This window comes from Alligator mississippiensis, chromosome 3, assembly GCF_030867095.1.
Source record: "Alligator mississippiensis isolate rAllMis1 chromosome 3, rAllMis1, whole genome shotgun sequence".
Taxonomy (NCBI): Eukaryota; Metazoa; Chordata; order Crocodylia; family Alligatoridae; genus Alligator; species Alligator mississippiensis.
Window position 1 is genome coordinate 10014192 of NC_081826.1, and position 18748 is coordinate 10032939.

The 18748-nt window shown below is 41.8% G+C and overlaps 1 protein-coding gene across 1 annotated transcript in view; it reads left to right on the plus strand.

Moving 5' to 3' along the window:
- The window catches only part of FAM135B (family with sequence similarity 135 member B), a 296951-nt gene extending 279087 nt beyond the window's left edge, over positions 1 to 17864 (plus strand). Inside the window, exons 14-20 of the mRNA XM_014611456.3 lie at positions 1951 to 2117; positions 4072 to 4163; positions 9224 to 9321; positions 10527 to 10678; positions 11417 to 11527; positions 12990 to 13103; positions 14632 to 17864. Of these exons, the coding sequence (XP_014466942.2) occupies positions 1951 to 2117; positions 4072 to 4163; positions 9224 to 9321; positions 10527 to 10678; positions 11417 to 11527; positions 12990 to 13103; positions 14632 to 14837 (940 nt within the window). The 3' untranslated portion in view covers positions 14838 to 17864. The remainder of the gene's footprint in view (positions 1 to 1950; positions 2118 to 4071; positions 4164 to 9223; positions 9322 to 10526; positions 10679 to 11416; positions 11528 to 12989; positions 13104 to 14631) is intronic.
- Positions 17865 to 18748: the final 884 nt, after the last annotated feature.

Sequence of the window (18748 nt, forward strand, 5' to 3'; positions counted from 1 at the left end):
ACAAATGGGCACCCAACTCCCATGGGGCTTGGTTGGAAAGGGTTCATGCAGGGAGTCTGTCACGAAGCTGGGAGCTGAACCCCCATCTCTTGACTCTCAGTGCAATGTCTTAGCATTTCCTTCCTTCCCTTCTGCCTCCTCTCCACTATTCTGCATTGACTTGCTCACTAACAGCGTATTACAGGATTTGACGTACTATAAATGCTTCTGTTAGTTTTGTCTTTGCTTCAATGCTGGGAGAATATGGAGACATAGTCTTTTAAACTAATTAGGTGGGTAAAATGATGGATCTTTAACTAAATTCTTTGCAAACTTCTATAATCCTGAGTGGCAGCATATAGTAGGGGTTCTGATTGAATACTTCCTCAGTTGATGCCCATCGCTTCTGCCATCTGCTGTTCTAGCCAAGATGCGGTTGGTAGGCTGCAGGCCCAAACTGAACAAAGCGCTTACGCTTGTCCTTGAAGTTAAGCGTGCGCTTAATTCCTCCGCTGTTTGACACAGCTCTTCACCAGCTTCTGTGCTTTGCTAAATCCGGGGCTTTCATGTCCAAAGATGATGTCATGGATTGTGACATCATCCTTCCTTATTAATGGACTGGTCGGAGGCATAATTGGGAACTTTGGTGCCCGGGGTAGAGAATGAGTGTTGAGCACAGGAGAGTTTTACCAGAGACCGAAAGACCCCAGCTGCTGTTGCAGCAAAGGCTCCTGTTATACTGGGGGATGCTGTCACAATGGCTCGCCGTATATGGGTGGCACTTGCTGCTGCTGCCCAGACTCTCCAGGGGGCATCCTTTTTGGCACCCCCTCTAAATTGGCACTCAGAGCTAGTGTCCCACTTGCCCACCCCTAGTTTGTGAGCTGGTATTGGTAAGCAGTTATGTACCTAATAGTCTACTCAAAGCAAAAGGATGGTTTACATGAGTAACTGCTCACCAGTGAGATGGCAGCAGTGGTCACAAGATTTGGGGTAAACTATTCTTATTTAGTTTATGGAGGTGAGAGACCAAACTCCACACTGAGGCACTTTCATGAGTGGAGGTGCCTCTTACTGCATCAGCAGGCATTTATCAACTTGGGTTGCCTCTATTGGCACATAAATCATTAATTGAAGTGCCAAACTTTAAACATCACGATGGAAACTGTTAGACCAAATTTGCAGGCAATGAACTGGTTCTTAACTTAGCTGCTAAGTGTCCATATAAAATTGAACATCTCCAGAACATCTGCACCAGGATCTGGGGGAATGCCTGTTCACCAGAGCACCCCAAGGGATGGCAAGGACCAATGGTCACAAATACCTCCTAGGCCATTTCAGGCTGGACATAAGGAAAAACTTCTTTACTGTCTGAGCCCCGAAGGCCTGGAACAGACTCCCCGCAGACGTGGTGCAAGCACCTACTCCAGACACTTTTAAGAAATGTTTAGATGGTTATTTTGCTGGGATCCTTTGACCCTAGCTGACTTCCTGGCCCTGGGGCAGGGGGCTGAACCTGATGATCTTCTGAGGTCCCTTCCAGCCCTAATGTCTATGAAATAACTACATTCAACTTTGCATTAACTTGTTTTAAGGTCTGAGGGAGAGGGCATGTCCTCTCTTTCCCCTTAATTTTGCTTAGATTTCTTTGCTAATGTATCTGTAATGTGTCCACCTGGATGTCAAACATTTCTCGGTGCTTAGCAGGTGAGCTGGTATAAGGGAAAGTGTTGTCCCCCTGGATATAACCCAGTCCCTTTTGGAACCAATATAGATATGTGTACCAAGCCCTCTGCCATCTCTCTCACTTCCCTCAGAGTTATCTTAACCTAGAAGATGCAGCATATGGACCTTTACCTTCAAAGCTGCAAATGGCACTTTTTTTTTGCTAGTGCTGTCCTGCTTTCCTAGTTTAAAGGTTTATTGTTGAACACCCAGTTCCTACTTGTGATTAATTAGTGTATTCTCCAGTTTTTATCAGGCCAAAGAAAAATTTAAAAAAGAAATGAAGATTGAAGGATTTCTGTACAGTGACTTATCTGTACTAGCTTCTGATATCCCATATTTTCCACCAGAGGAAGAGGAAGAAAATTTGGAAGATGGAATTCACCTGGTTGTCTGTGTCCATGGACTAGATGGTAAGACCAAACACAAAGGCAGTACAGAAACACAGCAAAGGTGTTGTTCAGATGGGGAAAAAAAGTCATAAGCCTAGATTTTCAATTACATTAAAATATCAGCCTCATAGAAATAATTTATGCTAGCTCATGCTCTGGCCTATAATATAATAGTTCATCTACTGTAGCTAGAAAGGGTTGGTGCAGAAATTTTGAGTATTTAGTGTATCAAGACTTGTTAGAAAAGGGAGAACGTTTATAAAATCAGACCTTTAAAAATCCCTCTCTGCCTGATAAAAATGCCCACATCCTCCTTACCATTTAAGCACGTAAGAATGACCAATTGCTGGGTCAGACCCATAGGTCCATCTTGCCCAGTATTGTGTGGCACACGGTGGCAGATGGGTGCTGAAAGGGAGAGTGAACCGAGTCTGATCAGGGTTTTCCCTGCTTTCTCTCTCTCACTTGCAGCCTCCAGCATTTAAAGTCTAAGAAGATCTTATTCAGAGGCTGTGCCCCTCACTCCCCCACTCAACAGCTACTGATGCCCCTTTCCTCCAAGAATTTGTCCAGTGTGTTTTTGAATCTGGCTGAACTTTTTGAATCTGGCTGAACTTTTTGAATCAGGCAAATCCGGTGGCAAGGAGTTCTGTGCTTTAATTAAACACGGTGTGAAAAAGAACGTCCTTTCGTTAGTTTTAAACTTACTACCGACTAGTTTCATTTTGTGTCCCCTAGCTCTTGAATTGAGAGTGGCAGTAAATAGTAAATCCCTATTTACTTTCTCTCTGGTGTTTAGTATTTTGTAAACCCTTATCGTGTCCCTCCTCAAGCATCTCTTTTCTAAACTGAATAGGCCTAGTGTAGTCTCTCCTCCCTATGGAAGCTCCTCCATATCGCTGATGTTGCTCTCCCCTGTACCTTCTCTAGTCCTCCTATATCCTTTTTGAGGTGTGGGGACCAGAACTGGGCACAGTATTCAAGTGGTGGCCATGCTGTGGATTTATAAAGGGGCACAGGACTTTCAAATTTGTTTACAGGTTTTGCCAGATGATGAACTGATTGTCACACCAAAAGCAAATTCATTTTTAAAGACACTGTAAAAATGTAATCTCAAAAAAATGTCATCAGAAGAGAAGGCAATTGGCTTTTGAGGAAAAGGGAGTGAGGAGTAGTATTGAGAGTAGCACAGAAAGCTAGGCTGTAGGTTTGTTTTTTTTTTCCAAATAAGTGGTGTTTAATTGGAAAATGCCAATCAACTGAAAGTGAAACTTTTTGCAGGAACGTACTGTTTTGGATAGAAACGGTTTCTTAGCCCCAGGATGCTGATCAAATAGAGAAGGGTGGGGGTGCTGGGGACGGGGTGGAAGAAACCCGGTGCTTGGAGCTGAGAAGCAGATGACCTGGAGTCAGATCAGGGACTCGAGGTTGTGTCTCTCACCTCATAGATTAAAAGCTGTCCTAGGAAAAGGCACCTTCTCATTTTGGAGATCTTGCTAATTTTTTTGTGAGCTAGGAAAGCTCTTTTTTTAAAGCCTGCCATTAATGGTAAATATATCAAGGGAAGGTGTGTTTGAGCTGGATTATAACTTTAGGCATAGTTCTGTATTATAGCACATAGAGAGATCTCCCCCAGAGGTACAGTGCACTTGGAGACACCATAGAGCAGATAAACCACTCAAGACCCCAGGGTACCCCTGTGTTTGGTTTGGGAGAGCAAGGCAAAGTCGATGTACTCCTGAACAGGCTACAGCCTGGTCACCTTAATCTCTGCTGGCTAGGTAGAAGGTGGAAGGACAGAGCCCCTATCTGTTGCCCTGTTGGGGAAAGCATCAGGCATGTTGCCCATGCACGCTGCAACACTTGGACTGAAAACCTGAGTGATCTGCATGCATCTGCTGGATGCATGGATTTAATTTCTCTTATTTGGCTCACTGTGAAATGAAAAGTTTTATGGAGTTCTCTGTGTTCCTAGGTAACAGTGCGGATCTGCGACTCGTAAAGACTTTTATAGAACTGGGACTCCCCGGTGGAAAACTGGACTTCCTGATGTCTGAAAGAAACCAGGTAGTATAGGACCCATTTGTGCCCTCACTTACATTCCCTGCAACCCCGCTCCCTCCCCTCCTCTCCAGAAGCCACTGAAATGTAGGTCTCAAGGGATGGTTGATCAGACAAAGGCCATCATAGTAAGGTAGCATTGAGGTAATGCTGTTGTGATGGTTCAGGAAATATGTGTTAGGCAATAATTCTTGTGGGTGATATCTCTTATCAAATCAACTGCATGGTTGGGATAGACATAGGCAAACATTCAGGTACCCATACTATTCTTAAAATCATAGAAAATCAGGGTTGGAAGGGACCTCACAAGGTCACATCTAGTCCAACGCCCTGCTCAAAGCAGGACCAGCCCCAAGTAGATAATCCCAGATGAAGCTTTGTCTACCCAGGTCTTAAAAGCCTCCAAGGATGGAGACTCCACAACCTTCCTTGGTAACCTGTTCCAGTGCTTCACCACACGCTTCTTGAGAGGTTTTTTCCTAATATCTAATCTAAACTTCCCTTGCTGCAACTTGAGACTGTTGCTCCTTGTCCTGTCATCTGCCACCACTGAGAACAGTCTAGCTCCATCCTCTTTGCAAACCCCTCTTCAGGGAGTTGAAGGCTGCTATTTAATCCCCCCTGTCTTCTCTTCTACAGACTAAATAAGCACCGCTCCCTCAGCATCCCCTCACAAGGCATGTGCCCCAGCTGCCTAACCATTTTTTGCTGCCCTCCGCTGGACTCTCTTCAATTTGTCCACATCCTTCCTGTAGTGGGGTATCCAAAACTGGATACAGTACTGCAGATGTGGCCTCACCCATGCCAAATAGAGGGGGGAAAGAGGAATAAAGTGGATCTCTTCCTGTGATGTATCTTGTGTTGGTTCCTGTGAGAGACCTGAGGAATGGTAATGTGGTCCTCAAAACCCTGTCTGTGTCTACCTGAACCATGCAATTGGTCTAATAAATATTATCACGCACAAGAAATCTTGCCTCTTTCATAGTAGCAGGGGACATTTCAATGCAAATAAGGTCTCATGACACCCTTTGGACAGATGTTGTAATTGTACCTACTTTTTGGGGCAAGTGGCTTTGTCCCTGCTCCTTACCACAGAGTGGGTGCGTCTACATGTTCATTAACGCACCTTAAGTACCACTCATTTAGTTCAGTACTTTCTTAGTAAAGTACTAACTAAATGCACAGTACCTAGAGTTACTGCACAGTAGCACAGCTGCATGGTTATTTAGTATTACCTACTAGGCAATAGCCTACTGCGCAGCGTTATTAAGTTAGTAGCTCGGTTCTTGCTGCAACACGTTACTACACAGTGTTATTCGGCGAATGTGCAGTAAACATCTTATGCAGACAGGCCCAATGAAATCTGGGGTAAAATACTCCATAGTAAATGTTTTGTGTGTCTGCACCCATCAAGAGAAATCCCATTAGGAGTTTTCTGCAGGGTCCTGAACAAGAATCCTGATTTAACTGTGCTTCAGGGCAACGAAAATCTTTCTCATTGAAGAATCTGGTACGCCGGGCCTAATCCTAATGCCATTGAATATGACTGTGAGCTGAGAAATAATGTCAGTGACCATCAGATCAAGACCTTGGGGAAAAGACACTGTTACAAGTATCATGGTCATTGCAAGTACAATGGCTTCATAAATCTATTGTCTGGTGTGCAGCATTACTCAGAACAGAAGGAAAGGAATGTACCTAATAATGCCAATTGTAAATGCTTAAGGGGGTGCAGTGCATCCATTAATGGAGAAAGGGAGAGGGTTGGTATTATTGGATTTGTTTGGTGTTTCTTCTGTTTAGTGGAGAGTGATTAATTTCCTTGAATGGTAAAGAAGGTGTTTTAATGTCTCTGTATGCAAAGTACTAACAATTCACGTTGGGCCTATGGTGTAATATAGAGCAACACATTTATTTAGTATAGAGAACACATAATGCACATTCATTCACAGAGTTAGGATTTCCAGTGCCAGTCCAAAACATTAACTTGCTTTAATGACAGTACTGGGAAAGAGGGACAGCATTTTCTGTTTCTTTGCATGGAAGATCTCTTTTCCAAAGGGAAGGCAGCTGTTGAATGGCCTGAACTCTTGCTGCCCTCAAGTGATATCAGTAGATGTCCTGTATTTAGAATGAATGCAAAATTATAGTAACAAGGAAAATGCCTTGCATTACAACCAAAGGCCTGATAGGGTTTTACAAGCATGAAAGAAATCAACCTTACCTTTACCTCCATAATCTAGAGCAGGGGTGTCCATCTCATCTGGCCCCAAAGGCTGGATGAAGACTGTGGCATGGTCTACAGGCTAGATCAGACCCACAGACTGGCCCCATCCCCGGAACCAGCATACAAGGTTGGTCTAGCACAGGCTGCTCATACAGCATGTGCCTCAAACCAACCCTGGGTGCTACATGTAATGTGTGCTTGCTAAGGCCTGGGGTTTATATGCAGAGCCTAAACTGCATGAGGTGCCTATCCTGGCGAGGCCAGTCTGTGGGCCCAAGACAAGCCCAGAGCCAGTGAGCAGGTCTGGTTCGATGGGGTGCTGCATACAGAGTGTACACTGGATCCAGCCCCATGCACCACATGCAGTATGCACTGGTCCTTGTCCAGGGTCACACCGCGTGCATACTGGACTAGTGCAGTGTGCTGGCTCTGGCTTTCAGGGATAGTCTGCGCACCTAATCCAGCCCCAGAGTGTATGCCAGACTGGCTGTGTGCACTGAATGCAGGATCAGGGCAAGCACGTGCCATTGCAGGATCAGTCCAAGACTCACAAGGCGAATCCAGCCTATGGACCACATCTCTGACACCGCTGATCAAGAGTGTGGTGAGCTGTTGTCCTCATTTTATTTTGTGGAAAATTAGAGTACGGAGAAGAAGAGCCGTTTGACTGAGGTCTTAGCAGCCCCCCAGTAGAGCTGGGACCTGAATTCATGTATCCCACCCTTGTGCCTATAGCTTCCATATTGCCTTGACCCCCTGCACTGAGAGAGTGATGACGTGACCATACAAGATCTGCAGTGTGGGCTGCCAAACTACATGTTGCATTCTCGGGGGAAAAAATGTAAATCTGTTCCATTTGGAAAATCATTTGTTAGACATTTGACACAATGCATCTGACTGAAAACAGTCCCTGAAATGATACTGAGGCATGCAAAACAGACAGGTGAGCTACGCCTCTGTTTGCCGTTTGTCTGTGATTTACACTTGGGATGGTATTTGTTTTCCAGTTTTAAATAGCCTACAAGATTCAAGATAATGAGCTCAGGAAAAAATCATTAATTATATTGATGCAGGCAGGAGGGTAGTGGACTGTTTTTAGTTTATGAGAACATTTATTTTAAGGCAGTATAGCAAATTGGATATGCTCATGTTTTCCTTTGCAAGGGCTGCAATTAGCAAGATGAATTTTGTCACAAAAGCATTAATTACTAAATATGTTTTCCCTGAATGTGTGTGACAACATTTGATGATTGTTTCCCTAGAATCTCATTAGTTTTGAATTTGATTTAGAGTCCTGTTGGTTCGCCAAATGACACAGTTCTAAAAAAAGGAGGTTCGCTTGCAGTCCTATTGACTTGGCAGTTTATTATTTATTTCCTTGCATAGTGAATGGCGGTATTGTCATGAGTCATAAATAACCTAGAACCTCTGCTAGAGCCTATCATCTTACTGATTAACTGTCAAATACCAAAAGGCAATTTATGATAACAGCACAATCATCCTGTGATAACTTTGTTAGAGCCCACAGTAACGGTGCACCGGTTTATAGTGCTATAACCTATTCTGTCCTGATAATGCACTACATCCTACACGCCCCCATTTCTTTTTCTGTATCTGAGTGGGCTGAAATTCAGTGTTGCCGAGCATCTCCAGTTTCCACTGATATCAAGCCAGGCCGCTTTAGGAACCCCATATTCATAATGTTGGCCTAAGCAATGTGAGCTCAGTGTGTGGTTCTGCTACATTAGTAACTTTGTGACTAAGAAGGGTATTCCTCATTCAGCAAAATACTGTCTGTCAAGCCTCATGTACATCAAGGTGAGAGGCTGCAATCATTTTGTTTGCCCGTTCCTGTAAACCCTGCAGCGGGAGTGCCTTTTAGAGATATTATAAGCTGGTTTGACCTCCTCCGTGTGCATTATCAACAGGCCTGTGAGGGTGCGACCAGTTGCATATTTGCGACATACCAGTAGCAGTGGGACACCCCAAGTGCCACCAAGGAAGAACCTCATGCTATGTGCCTTCATCACTATTGATGCTGCATGAGAAGCAGAGGCCCTATGAGGAAAGGCTGAGAAATATTGCAGCCTCCACAAGAAAAGGCTGTGGGGGGATCTTGTGGCTGCCTACAAATTCACCGGGGGACAGGGAGGTAGCAGGGAACAGGAGACGACCTGTTTACCAGAGCACCCTTGGGAAGAACCAGGAACAATTGCCACAAACTGATAGGGAGTAGATTTAGGTTGGACATCAGAAAGAACTTCTTCACAGTTAGGGTTGCCAGAATCTGGAATGGGTTTCCAAGGGAGGTGATGCTTTCCCCTACCTTGGGAGTCTTCAAGAAGAGACTGGATGAGCACCTGGATGGGGTCACATGACCCCAGCACTCTTTCCTGCCCAGGCAGGGGGTCAGACTTGACGATCCATTGAGGTCCCTTCCAACCCTAGCATCTATGAATCTATGAAACTTGGTTTGAGGGAGTCTATAGAGTTTACCAACAAGTGGGGGAGCCCTCGGATGATCTGTTTGTTTGTAAATGGATCATGTTTAATTGTGATGGAATCACTGAAAATCAATGAACAACAAACAGATTTATAAAGTCCATTCAGGGGGTTGAACCCAACTTAGAAGTGACTTGCAAGATGAGAAAAATAGGATTTGTGTTTTCTTCCTTTCCTAGCTCGTGCGATAAACTACAAAAAGGATGCTTGGGTGTTCTTATTTTCTTGCTTGTCTTTTACCTCAGAACTATAATTTGACCATTTTAATTTTTGGAAGGGCCATAAAAAATTGAGTGATGATTATTTTTTTCAGTTAATACCATTCTCTCTTCACCAGACTGATACTTTTGCTGATTTTGATACAATGACCGACCGATTGCTGGATGAAATTATTCAACACATCCAGTTATACAACCTCTCCATATCCCGAATAAGGTAAAACCCATGGATGTTTATCCGTGCTTGCCTATGATTGAGAGCAAATTTATGTTTAATCATCACCTCCACATAATTTGTGGTCTGGTTCAAAGCTCACTGAAATTATAGAGAGTCTTTCTAAGACTTTTGGTGGGCTTTGCAGTCTTTATTTACTTTATTTTGTGACTAAAGAGACTTTTTATACAGTACATACCTGGAAGAGGGAACGTTAAGTTAAAAATGCTATGGAAGAGAAAGTAAATGGGAAAGCATGCCCAAAGGCATCAAAGAAGAATCGATTTAGTGACATATTCCATCTATACGGAGGAAAGACGAGCAATGCATGCTACGTGCAATCAGGGTTGCCCATGAATGTAACTAGGGTCGCGACATGCAAGCAGGGTTGCAAGTCAATACTTTTGACTGATAATCTACAAACTTTTTTTACTGATGATAGTTATCTTTACTGATGTATTTACTGACATATGTTTTACATAATGTAAATGTAACCCTTCTGCCAGGCCAGTCCTTGGACAGGGACAGGTTCAAATGTAGGGCCCAATACTACCTATAGTAGAAATGTTCAGTTGTTAATAAAAAGTTTGCAAATATTTGTAAAAGAAACAAAGCTATTGGATTGTCAACCCTATTTGACTGCAGCAACGGTTCCACACTATGCTGCCTCCCACCCCCCCCCAGAGATAACCTCCTCACCCCCACTTCCTGATGCCCCTACAACTGCAGTTTAGACTATGTTGTCCCCATCCTCATCCTTCAGCTTTATGCCTACTGGCCCTGTCCCCCCATCCTGGCATGGATCTCCAAAGAAAGACTACAATCTTCCTACCTATAGCAGTGTATTACAGGAAGGCATGCAACAGGATCACCAATAGCACATGGCTAGAATGGGAGGGGTTAAGGGCTACAGAGCCCTGAGAGAATGCCTCCTGCAAGGTGCTGTGCTCATGCTGAAACAGCAGGTGATGCTACTGTGTCTTTCAACATTTGCCTTTGATGTGGGATCTTCAATCAAGCTCTAGTTGCTTAGTATTTTTGTGGATGGCTCAATTTTTTTTTGGCAGATTTTATGGACAGGCCATTTTACACTTTTTTTTAATGGCCTATCTATACATTTATGAACAGTTAGCCACCCTGCATGCAACTGTATTTAAAGGAATAGATAGATGGTTCTTCTGTGAGTGTCATTTTGTCTCTCCCAACAGTTTCATTGGTCATTCCCTTGGTAATGTCATCATCCGATCGGTACTAACCCGACCCAGATTTCGCTATTACCTCAACAAGCTCCACACCTTCCTGTCCCTCTCTGGGCCTCACCTGGGAACCCTCTACAACAACAGTACTTTGGTTAGTACAGGTAAGGGTTTGTGGAAAAAGCTGAGTTGCTTTTTATGTATGAAGGGTCCATTAGGAAGACTCTATCTGAATGAGATAACGGTACTGACTTGTGTTTTTTTGTTCTTAACTGAAGCTCTGGGGACTATTTCCACCAGACCTCAAGGCCCCTCAAATGTATCTTCGAGTTTTTGTTCATCAGCATTGAGGAATCTTAGCCTGTTTCATGAATTAGGAAAGCCTGCACACGTAGTCTGAAGTGTAGGTCCCATGTCTGTAAACTGGTTCTTGGCTCTAAAATCCCATTCTGTGTCCGTGAAAATGCAGTGTCTATATGAAATCCCAGCATCAGATAATTTTACTAACAGTAGCTGCCCCTCTATTCAGCATCACATTACCTGCAAAAACATGAGAATAGGATAATGCTCTGGGAAGTATAGTCCTTGCCCCATCTAGACTCCAAAGAGAGAAGCACCTCTAGGGCTGATGGACAAGGATTATGGTGCAGGATCTAGCTTTCTTGGGTACGTATGCCCTCTGCTCACAGCAGTAGAGAATCAGTAAGACCCTTAGACTTTCCTAGCTACTGGGCACCACCATAAGGAAAAAAGCAACATTTTATTTGTTTTGTAGATCTAGCACTGGTGTGTTGGTGCATACCTTTCTCTTAACCAGGGGAGTGTTTTTTTTTTCTAAGGTGAAGATATCTAGCCTGTTAACTGGCAAACAGGGTAAAAGCCCATGTCAACTGTCATTTCAGGCCTGTGGATCATGCAGAAGTTGAAAAAATCAGGATCCCTTTTGCAGCTTACCTTCAGGGACAACGCGGATCTTCGCAAGTGTTTCCTGTACCAGCTCAGCCAAAAAACAGGTGCGTAGTGTATGATGTGGCTGTCTAGAGAGATGGCGCACCTTCAGAAAGGTCCTATGTTGAGGTACTTGCAAGGTTTGGAAGAAGGTTTGGAGGGTGTTTTTAATTATCTGGGCAGCGTGATTTTGGGGTCTTTTTGTTGTGTGTGTGTTTTTTTTTTAACCACACCATGATATTCCACAGCCATGGCTGTGACAGGAGGAGGAAATTAATGAAAGTTTTGTCTTACTTGTGATTGGGTTTTCACCTGCAGGCTATGCTTTCTTTCATAGTACCATAATTGATCATATACCTTTCCCTTTCCTTCCTTCAGCTGTATTGCTTTCTGTACAAATCCCTGCGATAGCACTAATCTATACGTCCTGCAGACTGAAAGTCCAGCCCAGCTATTTGCGCTCCTAGTTACTTGAGTGATCTGTGGATCAGAGCCTAACTTCACTCATGTACTACTTCATGAGTCTTGCAGCATGGAGTGCTATATATGATGACTCCTTTCACAATGAAAGCAATGCACTCCATAGTTCACAGGCTTATAACCAGCTTATCTATTTTTCTATAGATCCTGTTTATGCATTGGGCTAAACAGTGATTGTTAAGGAAGTTTAAATTCATACATCTTAGCAGATCGGGGTGCATGAGCAATAAATTAACAAAGAAAAATAACCAGACAAGGTTCTTTGGGTGAATCTGATACCTTTTATTAGACCAACTTAACAAAGAGAAATAACACGTTTGGGGGATAAATTCCAAACGTCACGGGCTTTTAATCACCAGCTGGAAAGGAATGCCTGTACCCTATATTTAAAAAAACAAAACAAAACAAAAAAAAATGCTTCGGAGTCCATAGTAAGGATATCAGTCCAAGTATAGTCAAATCCCACTCCAGCCTGGTCATGTCTGTGTTGTGTATTTCTTTGAAAAAATTAAATGAATAAATTTCCTAAAGTAATAGAATATCATGCCTTCCTGAGTAGCCACATGACACCATTACTGGAAACCTCATCCTTCATCTCTGTTTTACCCACATATCTTGTTTGTTTATGACAGTCATTCGTTGCATCAGTCCTGAATCTAGGCCTCACTGCTGAGAACACGGACATACATGAGAGCCCCACTGAGCCTAATAGGCAATCTTCAGTGTGTGACATTACTCACATGCATGAGTTTCTTGATGGAGGCCATAGATCAAAAATTCTTCCAGGCAGAGACAGTGCTCTTACATTTTTCTGCTCAGCATCTTAGTGTGCTCAGGGATTAAGAAGAAATGAGCATTGGCAGCCATTTGCCTCCCAGCAATGACATCCATTTATTGGGCTGCAATAACCTTTACAAATATATGCCACAGATATTCTTCATATGACATTGTATCATGAGATTTAGAACAAGTAAACATGACATAATCCTGGCAACATTGTGCAGGTTGTTGTTGTTATATACTATGTGATGGATTTCTTTGTTCCAGGCCTTCAGTACTTTAAAAATGTTGTGCTGGTGGCGTCTCCCCAAGACCGATATGTCCCATTTCATTCAGCAAGAATAGAAATGTGCAAAAACGCACTTAAAGACAGACACACAGGTACGTTAACATCCTTTTCATGTTTCCTGTGCCATTTGCTAGCTTTGTTGATGAGCAAGGTCTTTAGTTTAACCGAGGATGTAGCATCACCATGATTCATTAGCACAAGAAAAAAATTAAAACTCAAGTGTTAATTTGATAAGCAGAACTGTGTTTTCTTCCCACAGGAAGCTACTGACATCAATTCAGGAGCAACCTATGGAACTCTTTGATAAAAATATGTTTCAAGTTGGTTTCAAAGGGTTCTCCTTTCTTACCAGTTTCTTTTAAGAAATGTGCTCATAACAATAGAATCCATTCCTAGCAATGTTACCAACAATTACTAACATTTGATCACCTTTTCTTTGATGTAATGAGCCTTGTCTAAAGACCATCAAAGTCTTGTCTTTCATTTCAGTAGACTTTGATTATGCCCTGCATGATTTAAGTGTTGGTGACATGGGAAATCATGTCTCTGTGAATAAAATTCATGAGATGCATTCATGACTAGGTGCAAATCCCTCAACTTCCAGACCTGCTTACACCTAAATTGTACTTGACTATGATTGTCTTTATGATCAGCATATCGACTGTTTCTTTAGAAGGTAAAGCCATTCTGTTTTTCTACAGCTCTCAGAAAATATAAAATATGGTATATACAGAGTCATTCTTTTTGCATCAATTTCACACGAACAAATAGGGTTACTCCTGGTAAGTGGGAAGAGAAAGCCAGGTCTAAAGGGTTAGACAGTTTGGTGTAGTGCATCATCAGGATCTGAACTAAAGCACAGCTCCATTGCTTTCCAAACCCAGATGCAAGCTGAAGAGAGAAGAGCACAAAGGTGTAACTAGCAACTTCGGCACCCTGAGCAGACATGCTGTTGAGCACTGGAGAGCAAGGAGGAGAGTGCTGAGCACTGTGGGGTGCTAGTGCCCCCCTCTCTAAATTGGCTAGTGTGCTAGTGTGCTTCTCATCCCACCCTAGTGCTGCTACCGCATCTTCTCACCAGTGTCTCAGACATACTCCTTTAGGGACAGCATAGTAAATCCAGATCCAGGTTTCATATACATCATTCAGGTCCCTACAGAGCACTTCCTGGTTTTCTAGACAGCTACCCATATCCCGTAGGCAGGTCAACTTAGTATTCAGGAATACTCTGCATAGTTTTTGGGCTCCTTTGCCAAGTCCTTGAGGACCTTCATACCCTTCTAGATTCTGCCTTGCAGAGAGATGTGGTTCCAAGTCTGTTTTCATTGAAGGGATGCATGGTTTTGCTCTTGACTTCAATGGGACCACATTGAGTTCTGACGTAGTTTATGAAGCCTACGTACAACCTACCTAGCAGATCCAGCAGGTTGCTTTGGGTCCATTTCTGATCAACTGAGTTATGACATTTGCTACACATTTATAATGGGCTGTTCTCTAGAGACTCGTGGTTTGCAATAACTTTCCGATTTCGTGGTCAGTTGTAATTACAGTGAAGCATCAACTCAGTGCAACACCTGATTGCCGGTATGACCACTGACTGCCTTTCAAACTCTTCTGCAGGTCCTGTTTATGCAGAGATGATAAACAACCTCCTCCAGCCTTTGATTGGAGCAAAGGACTGCACTTTAATAAGACACAACGTGTTCCATGCCCTGCCAAACACCGCCAACACACTGATCGGACGGGCGGCTCACATAGCAGTGCTGGACTCTGAACTCTTCCTGGAAAAGTTTTTCCTGGTGGCAGGACTCAACTACTTCAAATAGTGCCTGAAGGACTGGGTAAAACAAAGGGAAGCATTTTGTTCAGTGAAGTAGAATCCCTTAGCCAAACGAGCGCAGTATTAGCAATGAGAAATATGCACGTGATCAGGTGGGACATTACCACTCCCTCCATTTCCATTTATGTTTCAGAGAATAAAGTGCTATGGCTTTAAGGTATTCAAGCTTCCAAATATTGGTGCTTTTGGAAGACATAAGTATTCACAGTCAGTTTCTGTTCTTTGTTCTCATAATGACGAAAGCTACTTCGGATTTAGTGAAGCAAGCATAAGAAAGCCAACTCTTTAGGTGTGATTGGACCCGTATGATCTCCATTATTAACCCAGGAATGTAGTCACCCTTGGTCATTACTCACATACTTATTAACAGAGCTGTACATCTGTAGCATTTTTGTTGGAATAGTTAACACAAGAGGAAAGAAGCATATATGAACTCAGGTTAAAACCTCCTTTATGATGAACTGGAAAAAAATGAAATATATTTATGTGATCAGAATCCTTGATAGATGCAACAGTTGGGTTTGTCTAAAGAAAATACAGAGATGTTTCATTATCCTGACTAATCTGTAACATTCATACATTCAAAGCATGGGAAAGGGAAAAGAAATATTTTAAATAGAAGGAAAAAAAATCTTGAAAAGTCTCTTTATTTCTTGTTTACTTTTAATCCTTTAAGTCGAAAAAAAAATGAACTCAAGATAGAAGCGGCCAAGCCAAGAGGAAGATATTGGGGAAAAAAACATGGAATATTGTCATCTGTCAACATGTCTCCTGTTTATATTTAAAAAAAAAAAAACACACCTTGTTTTGCTTATCTTTATGACCTCAGAGGTACAGTTATTATTTTTTAAATTTGTACCTAAGTGCATTACCCCAAGGTGTAAAAGTTTTGTCACTCTGAGCTGGCATTCAAAGTCATTCCAATGACACCATGATCAAGTTAGTCAAAGGGAATAGGCTGGCAACTTTTCCACAGAAAGTACCTTAAAATATAGGACTCTTCCATTAGGTCCTTTCTGGAATACGTTAATCCCAAAGTGGAAAGCTATATAGCTTTCTAATTACTATCATTTAGAGCTGGTTGAAAGTCTGTGAAGGGAAATTCATGAAAAACAAATACCTACATTGCTTTTCCAGGTTTGAAAGACTCACTTTCCACTCTCTAATTTTTGGGGGGGGGGGTTTATAAAGGATTTTTATTAAAATGTTATCAACAGTTGAAATGGCAAAGTTCAATAACTTTCAATGAGTTTTTCATATCATTTTGATAATTTTTCAATAAAGTAGAATATAACAATTTTACAAAAAGAGACAAATTTTAGGGGAAAAAAAAAAGATCAAGGTCTTCATGCACCAAAAATGTTTTTGAAAAAAAAGACAGGGTTTTTTTTGTGTTTTTTTTATGATGACCATTTTTTTTTCCAAAAAAAATTTTGATCAGCTCTATATACAGTGTATTATCTTGCCGTGAAGAACACTATGGTGGCACTAGGTGTTAAGGAGCTAAACTTTATTAAGGTTAAGGGAATGACATTCTTTGAAAGAAGACATTTCCAATAAAGTTGCACTGGAAACTCTTAAACATTGTGAATGTTTTGGACAAGATGGGTTTTTTTCACACAAGGGTAGTTTAATAAAAAGGAAAGGTGATGGGGTAGAATTTGAGAAGAAATACTTCATGAAAAGGAGCACTGGAAAGTGGAATAACTGGCAAGTTAATACAACAACAAATAATAGATTTGGTATTTGCTTTTTGTAGATCAGAAGGGTGTGAGGAATAATATGAGAATAAGAGGTAGGTGGGATGGAGATTGTTCGTTTGAGAATAATCAGGAAGACTGGGCCTGAGGACCATTTTCTGCCCCCTCAAGGTCATGTTGAAATGAAATATTAATAGTTGCCACGTACACACCATGTTTCAACATCAGAATGCTTTGTAAGCATGAGCTATTCATGTAGTACCAGAGTGAATAGGTAGATAAATATTATCATCCTTATGTTAAAGAGGGGTATCCAAAATTTGAGAAATTCTGTCTTTCCATCAAGCTGCAAGGAGTGTTGAAGTCAATATTAAACTCAAGAAAGCCTAGAGTCCCTGTTCTCGGTGGAGATCAATAGATCACATCTTTGCCACTACAATTTTAGTGCCAGCCAAACCTGTTTACCACACTATTTAATTTCTTCTCAGTAAAATTTTATATTAAAGCTCCAACAATAATAAAACAGAGCATATAAGCTATGGTTTCACGTAGGTGGAGGGTAGTCTTTTGCATAATATATACCAAAAAGTGTGTCCATTCCCATTTTCTTACACTTGAATAATACTCTATTTGCTGGTACTTTCATGAGTCAGACAAAACCCTTGGGCAGTAGAGTCTTCTATTTTCAGACCAGCAGTCTTATCTTGTAATGGCTTTGCCTTGCATTTTTTGTTGGGTACCATTTCCAGCCTTTAATGTGTGTGTGCATGTATGTCTGAGTGTGCGTGAGAATGACAGGCCCTCCTATGCCAATGGGATTTTTGCATAAATGAAACGGCAGGATTTGTTCCTACAGGTATATGTAAATGTATCTTATTATGTGTGATGTTTACCTGGGGTCTGATCCAAAGCTCATGAAGTGGTTAGGAATCTTGCAGTAGATTTCAATGAGAGTTAATTTGGGCTTGTGCAGCCTGGGCTCGTCAAGGATGCTGCAAGCTGCTGTTGCAGAGTCCAAGATAAAGCCTAGTAAGGCCGTCTTTGGATAGGACCAGATGTAGATTTTTATCTCCCTTGTGCTGCCAGAATGGTGTGAGAAATATTGGCAATAACAGTCCAGTTTAGTGTTGACTTGAAGCTATCAGGTGTCTCCTTTTTTTATTGGGATGTTGTCTTTGTAAAGAGCCTGAGTATTGTAAAACCTATCTTACCTACAAATATTTGGTACGGTTGTGCAGAAACGACACGCCGTCGTTATATTGTAAATAACATCTAAATGTTTGAACATCATTAAACTAATCAATCTGGCCTCATTTGAATAGGCTTTTTTATGTTGATTTCTATTGGGCTATATGTAAATATTAAAACCTGATCTCATTGACAACTATTGTTGTTGTAAGCAAGCTATCTGCATAGCTGATTGTTTAGCATTTTGTTACACAGTAGGTCTTTGGGTTTGCTAGTCATTTCTCTTTTTTTCCCCTTTTTTTTAATGCAAAACCATTTTTAATGATAATGAACAGAACTGAATATCAGTATTACCAGTAGCAACTGACTTTTTTCGTACTAGACAATCCACATCCATATTAAATCAGTAATGCCAGTTGTCTAGTTCACAAGAGGTTAGGTGGAGGTTTTCAAGAACTGGAAAGAAGGTGGAAGCAAACATCAGCTCCGCAGTTGATGTGGGTCATCGTCACACCATTGAAATCTAAGGAAATGGTGTTGATTCATATCAGATTGGTGGCGCTGGATTAAAAAGTGATCTAGGACCTCAACCTTTAGTATTGACTGGGTACCTATGAGCACTGAATCGCATCCAGGTTGGGGGGATTCATCACATTGACCAAGCTAGTTCTCTTCCTTGATTGCTTATTTTAATTCTCCCTTGCCTTCCCAGCACTTTCATTGAAAGAGCTTGGTGAAGGTTTGAGACCTCTTTGTTTTGGAAGAGGAGCTAACTAAGAACCGCAGTGTTTGGCCCTACCTATTAATTACCAGACCACAATATAGACAAGTGGCATAGTTACCATTTCTTGAGAGCAATCCACACTATCTCGCAATCGACTTTCTAGACTTGCCATTATCGTAAGCTATATTCTATATCTCAAATGCATCACACATTACAGGGAATATTATTACCTTGAAGTGGCTTCTAAACCAGTTCAGCTAGCTCCTCTTCCATGACAGGTCATCT